This window comes from Palaemon carinicauda, chromosome 26, assembly GCF_036898095.1.
Source record: "Palaemon carinicauda isolate YSFRI2023 chromosome 26, ASM3689809v2, whole genome shotgun sequence".
Taxonomy (NCBI): domain Eukaryota; kingdom Metazoa; phylum Arthropoda; class Malacostraca; order Decapoda; family Palaemonidae; genus Palaemon; species Palaemon carinicauda.
Window position 1 is genome coordinate 26,473,617 of NC_090750.1, and position 7,500 is coordinate 26,481,116.

The following is a 7,500-nucleotide window of genomic DNA, read 5'->3' on the forward strand; positions in this document are numbered from 1 at the left end:
GAAGAGAGTTTAGGGAATGAAAGTAAAGTTAGATTCCAGTTTTGGGTCCCTTCCAGACCTACAAAAGTCAGTTTATGGAATGAAAGAAAAGTCACCATCCAGTTTTGGGTCCCTTCCAGGCATGGAAAAGAGTTTATGAAATGAGAGTAAAGTCAGATTCCAGTTTTGGGTCTCTTCCAGACCTATAGAAGAGAGTTTAGGGAATGAAAGTAAAGTTAGATTCCAGTTTTGGGTCCCTTCCAGACCTACAAAAGTCAGTTTATGGAATGAAAAAAAAATAACCATCCAGTTTTGGGTCCCTTCCAGACCTGGAAAAGAGTTTATGAAATGAGAGTAGAGTCAGATTCCAGTTTTGGGTCCCTTCCAGACCTATAGAAGAGAATTTAGGGAATGAAAGTAAAGTCAGATTCCAGTTTTGGGTCCCTTCCAGACCTATAGAAGAGAGTTTAGGGAATGAAAGTAAAGTCAGATTCCAGTTTTGGGTCCCTTCCAGACCTACGGAAGAGTGTTTATATGTAATATCTCTTTTTAATCACCAACATTATGGTTCTTCTTTAATGCAAAGTTGAGTGGAACGAAAAACTTCATGAATGTTTCTGATTGGATCGTGTTAAAGAAAGGGAAGAGAATATACAATAGGTGATGTTAACAACATAATATTCATAAAGATAGCATAAACATGCCTCTACGTATATTTGTAAATGTATATATATATATATATATATATATATATATATATATATATATATATATATGTATATATATATATATATATATATATATACAGTATATATATACAGTATATATATATATATATATATATATATATATATATATATATATATATATATATATATATATATATATATATATATATATATTATATATATATACATATATAAATATGTATATATATATATATATATATATATATATATATATATATATATATATATATATATATATATATATACACACACATACATACATACATACATACATACATCCATATATAAGCACATACATATACATAGTGGCATATGCATTAGGAAGAAACGTCATAGAGGCATTTGTCAGTATTATTTATCTTAAAAACTCAAGGGCTACCTATCATCCTCAAAAGAGTAATACCCCCCTCGCCCCCCCCCCTCACCACAAAAAAAAACTTATTAACCATATAAAATAACCTATCACTCAACCCATCCGCAACGTTAGTTCGAAAGCCGAGCTGTCAACTCACCGTCATAAATCATGAGACGGTCGTAGTAACAACTGTATGACTCTTCCAGATCGTAGGTGACATACACGAAAATACTGTTGTGTGGATCGGCCTCTATGATCCACTCGCAGTCCAGGTTGTTAGCGTAGCCTGGGTATCCAGGGTTACGGATGGTCTCGGATCCATTGAGGCGTATGAAGAACGTACAGTTGTTGCTGCCTTTAAAGAAAGGGCGAAGTTGATTGCAAATAATCCTTGAAAAAAAAACTATTTTTCCTGCTCTTCGTCATTAAATATTGTCCATAAGGACAAAGTTGACTGCAAATAATCCTTGAAAAGACTAAGTTTTCATCTCTTCTTCATTCAAGATTGTCCATAAGGGCAACATTAATTGTAAATAATCCTTGAAAATACTAATTTTCCTGCTCTTGTTCATTCAAGATTGTCCAAAAATGGCAACATTAATTGTAAATAATCCTTTAAAATACTAATTTTCCTGTTTTTAACTTAGGATTGCCCCAAGACGGTGAAAAAACTATGGTGCAGTGGCAATGGTACTACCCAAGACTAGAGAACAATAGTGTGATAACAATAATAATAGCGTAGATTATGAATTGCTGGAAGCGTTTTACCTATCTGAGTGACACCCGAACTTCCCCTCTCGTCTACGGCGACGTAAGAGAGGCGGAACCGCGAACCCTTGAAGAAATTCAGCGTCTGGAAACGGACGGTCACCACGTTTGCAGTGGAGACGATCCGGTTATCCGGCGGCTGGTTTCCGCAGAAGGTGGCGAGGGTGGGAGATGTCCTTGGGGAGATTCTTCCATCGTAGATCTGAGTTTTAGAAATAGAATGATATTATCTGTGTAGGAAATACGAAAGTTGACGCGCAAGGGGTATGGAATGTATTATAGCCACGGAAGAAAAGGTTAAGAGACTTGATTGGATTGGAGCTAGTACTTTCGTCCTATATACTGTGTATGTATATATATATATATATATATATATATATATATATATATATATATATATATATATATATATATATATACATATATATACAATATATATATATATATATATATATATATATATATATATATATATATATGTGTATATATATACTGTATATATACATATATTTATATATACATATATTCAGTATATTTATATATATATATATATATATATATATATATATATATATATATATATATATATATATATATATATATATATATATTCATATATACACGCACATATACAAATATATAAATATATATATATATATATATATATATATATATATATATATATATATATATATATGTATATATATACATATATACATATATATATATATATATATATATATATATATATATATATATATATATATACATACATACATAGCAATATGTTCACAAACACCTACAGTATATACGCATATATATATATATATATATATATATATATATATATATATATATATATATATATATATATATGTATGTATATATGTATATATATATATATATATATATATATATATATATATATATATATATATATATATATATATATATATATATACAGTGTTTCTGATTATACACCAATAATAGAAATCTCTCTCACCACAAGAGTTGAATAACAGTCGTCGTTCATGGGGCTTCTCTCAATCATCATTTCCTCGACGCGAATAGACACGTACTTTCCCCAGGGCACAGAGATCGTCCAGAGGATGTCTTCGGAAGAGCGGAAGAGATGCGAGTATAACGGGGATACAATCTCGCCAGATTCGCCGAATATTTCGTCGCCAAAAACTGCAATGATATAATCAATTCTTTTTTAGTGAGGCAGATTTGCACCGACTCGCAGGGGTGGTGCCCTTTCAGCTCGGAAAAGTTTCCTGATCGCTGATTGGTTGGACAAGATAATTCTAACCAATCAGATAGCAGGAAACTTTTCCGACCTATAAGGGCACCGCTGTGAGTCCGTGAAATGCGCCTTATTAAAAAATTTGAGTATAGTTGAATCAGTAGAACTTCAAAAGTTCAAAGTTGCAGCAAATGTTTTTATGTTGAACAGGCTGACATAAGTCTTTTTTTATAGTTTATATATGGCATATATGTTTTGACGTTGTGGCTGTTTTTAGAATGATTTATTGTTAATTTGTTCTCATCATTTATTTATTTCCTTATTTCCTTTCCTCACTGGACTATTTTTTTTCCTGTTAGAGCCCTTGAGCTTATAGCATCTTGCTTTTCCAACTAGGGTTGTAGCTTGGCTAGTAATAATGATAATAATAATCATAAAGCCAAAGGCCATACGATTAATATATGTCTTTTACATATATTTACTGTTATAAGTAAAAGAGCTTTTAGTGCAAAGTGGCATATGTCAAGTGAAGTTTTCGAAAAGCTTATGTTTTAGGAGTCTAAAATAGGTTTTTAATCAAGCTACCTATTTGCCCATGCTGTAAGAAGCCAAAACATATGTTTTAGAGTTTTAGAGAAAAAAGGTGGCTTACATCAAAACTGGATTTTAAGAAAATTTGTTTTAGAAGACTAAAAAGATTCCCAAATACCTATGCTGCACGGAGCCAAAACATATGTTTTAGAGTTTTAGGAGACTAAACATGGCATACATGTTTTAGAAGATAAAAAAGGCATATGATTAAACTTCCCATATACCTATACTGTTCGAAACTAAAACATATGTTTTAGAATTTTAGGAGACTAAAAGTGACACATCTGAACTGAATTTTAAATGAACTTATGTTTTAGAAGACTTAAAAAATGGCATCTAATTAAACTTCCCATATACTTATACTGTTCGAAGCCAAAAAATGTTTTAGAGTTTTAGAGAATAAAAGTGGCATACTTATGAACTGAATTTTAAAATAACTTATGTTTTAGAAGACTAAAAAAAATAGAATCTAATTAAACTTCCCATATACCTATACTGTACGAAGCCAAAAAATGTTTTAGAGTTTTAGAGAATAAAAGTGGCATACTTATGAACTGAATTTTTGAAAAACTTATGTTTTAGAAGACTAAAAAAATGGAATCTAATTAAACTTCCCATATACCTATATTGTATGAAGCCAAAAAATGTTTTAGAATTTTAGCATATTTCTGAACTGAATTTAAAAAATAAAAAATAAACGTTTTTTTAGAAGACTAGAAAAATGGCATCTGATTAAACTTCCCATATACCGATACTGTACGAAGCTAAAAAATGTTTTAGAGTTTTGGAGAATAAAAGTGGCATACTTATAAACTGAATTTTTGAAAAATTTATGTTTTAGAACACTAAAAAAAATGGCATCTAATTAAGCTTCCCAAATACCTATACTATACGAAGCTAAAAAATGTTTTAGAGTTTTAGAGAATAAAAGTGACACACTTATGAACTAAATTTTTGAAAAACTTATATTTTAGAACACTGGCATCTAATTAAACTTCCCAAATACCTATATTATACGAAGCCAAAAAGCCACGAGCCCCAACATTAGCTTCATCTGACTTGAACTTAATCCACATCTTGTCGTGTGTGGTGACTGATGCCACAGAAGATGAAGAGCAGTTGTGCAGGAGAAGAGGCCCCGTCGGATCCTGCTGGTGAATTTCCAGGTAGTCGAGGTTACATCCTTCAGATTCTTCTATGTCGAAGTCCTCGAAGTTCAGTTGCAGTCGATTACCTAGTGAGAAGATGTCGAATAATTGCCAGTTGAACATACAACCAAACATTCTTTATCGAGTCCTACAGAAAGAAACGAGGAAGGAGAACGACTGTGGCTCGTATACGAAAGAAATGATACAACCAGCTCTTCTCTTAATAAATTAAAGGATACTACTTCTTCTCTTAATAAATTCAAGAATACTACCTCTTCCCAGAATAAATTAAAGGAAATAAAGGCTTAAATGTTTAGAGGGAACTTGTGAGATCTAGAGCCAAGGGACAGATTCACTGATCAGTTGCACAATATATGTATGTATGTATATATATATATATATATATATATATATATATATATATATATATATATATATATATATATATATACATATATATATATATATATATATATATATATATATATATATATATATATATATATATATTATATGTGTATGTGTGTGGGTGTGTACATTGGGGTTAATTCTGTCCAAACATCTTACCCCATTCATCTTAACAAGCCTAAGGTGAAACAGTCTGAAAATCCTATTCATAAGATGGATCATTTACCTGGACCAGCGCTTATCGTCCATATGCAGTCAACCGATACCGGATAAGGCTGAGGATATCCAGGAGTTGCCAGCTCTCCTGATAAGGAGGTCAGCTCGCCGCCACACGTCGAGGTCAGCACGCTGTAAGTAGCCCTGAGGAAACACGAGGAATCATAAGATTAATAAATGCATAACTAAAGGTTTCCAGTTCCAGTTCTATCAGAATAGATGCTCACCAGAACGTCAGGTGGGCAAGGCTAACACCCCCAACTGTGGTGCCCTACCACAGCAGTGGCCTCCCCAGTAAACAGCTAAAACTCACGGTCCCGGGCTGCAATCGATCTGCTGCCATGCAAATGCTAGGCAAATGCGTTACCACTGTACTAGCCAGGAGGCTAATAATACATACATACATACATACATACATAATACATACATAGATTATCAATTACATAGCTATCATACATACATACATACATACATACATACATACTATGTATGGATATATTTCTAACAGTAGACTTTATACTCCTAGAGGAGGTGGCATCAGAAATGGTTTCAATGCTGTTTTTAGCAAGTATTTATTGAAGACATATTTCTTTCTCTCCTTTATATCAAAGAAGCCTGTACTCACATCTATATAATGCTCAAGTATCATTATGTATCATTGAGTATCATCTGAAACATAACCGTTGGCAAACTTTTAACTGGGCTCCACAAGACACCATAAGCGTTGGAGGACCCAGGCCTACATAGCTGAAGACTATGAAGCACGAAGTAGGAGAGGATGAATGGAGAAGTATTGGTTTAAAAGCTGGCGAATTCTAACCGAGGCCCTTTGCGTCAATAGACGTAGGGGGAGATGATGATGATGATGATGCAGTATCATCTAAATATACTCAATGTCAATAGATATGATTTTTATGTTGTTGAGAAAACGATGAAATTTACCTGAAGCCGACACCAAAGCCATAATCTTTGAAGATGTTCACAGTAAGAGCATGAGAAGTTGAAGTTATTGACCTTGGGGCTCTGTGTCCACAATATCTGCCAATCTCCGGGGAGTTATTCGTGGGGCCATCTTTGATCTGTAAATTTTGAAGAAAATTAAATTATCTTTATATTATTATTATCATTATTATTATTACTAGCTAAGCTACATGCCTAGTTGGAAAAGCAGGATGCTAGAAGCCCAAGGGCCCCAACAGGGAAAATTAGCCCAGTGAGTAAAGGAAATAAGAAAATGAATAAACTGCAAGAGAAATGATGAATAATGATATAAAATATTTTAAGAACAGTAGGAAGATTGAAATGGACCGGCTGACAGACCATTTCATCTTGTTAACAGTCTATGGAAACAGAAGATAGAATATTAGAAAATAAAGAGCCTATGTCCACGGTACTGGTTAAGTTTGCCCATACAAATGATTCTTACAGTAAAACCAAAGCAAGTAATGTCTTAAATGTGATCTATACTTGAACAAATTCATAGATGGTAGTTTCTAAACAGAAGAATTCAGAACTAAATACACTCGAATATCAATCAAATGATTCAAGAATATTTCCCCTTACACAGATTTTTAACTAATTGAGCCATCAAGAGAAATTTAAACTAAGAATAGGTGATCTTTAGTTCCCCAAAACCAATCTTTTGTTACATTTGTGCTGGAACAGTTTTTAAGGCCAATTTTAATCATATAAATCATACTATTCTGATAATTATCATATCCCTAATTTTGATTATTTAATTCTCAATTCTCCATTTGATTTTATCCTGAGTTTCAGATTTTAAACTCCATTACTAACATTTTGCCTGGAATCTTTGCGGTAGGGGAGACTATGTGACTGTCTATGACCACATCAGGGGGTGGGGCTTATTTTGCCTAGAATCTTTGCGGTATGGGAGACAATGTGATTGGCTATGACGTCATCAGGGGGTGGTGCTTATTTTGCCTGGAATCTTTGCTTCAGGGGAGACTATGTGATTGGCTATAATGTCATCAGCGGGTGGGGCTTATTTTCCCTGGAATCCTTGCAGCAACTTTAGAA

At 32.8% G+C, this 7,500-nt stretch overlaps 1 protein-coding gene across 1 annotated transcript in view; it reads right to left on the reverse strand.

Annotated features, from left to right (window-relative positions):
- Positions 1–7,500, reverse strand: part of LOC137619849 (cubilin-like) — a gene marked incomplete at its 5' end in the record, with an annotated part of 102,100 nt that overhangs the window by 47,814 nt on the left and 46,786 nt on the right. The window contains 6 exon segments of the mRNA XM_068350140.1: positions 1,241–1,438; positions 1,852–2,053; positions 2,855–3,042; positions 4,695–4,922; positions 5,471–5,604; positions 6,403–6,539. Of these exon segments, the coding sequence (XP_068206241.1) occupies positions 1,241–1,438; positions 1,852–2,053; positions 2,855–3,042; positions 4,695–4,922; positions 5,471–5,604; positions 6,403–6,539 (1,087 nt within the window).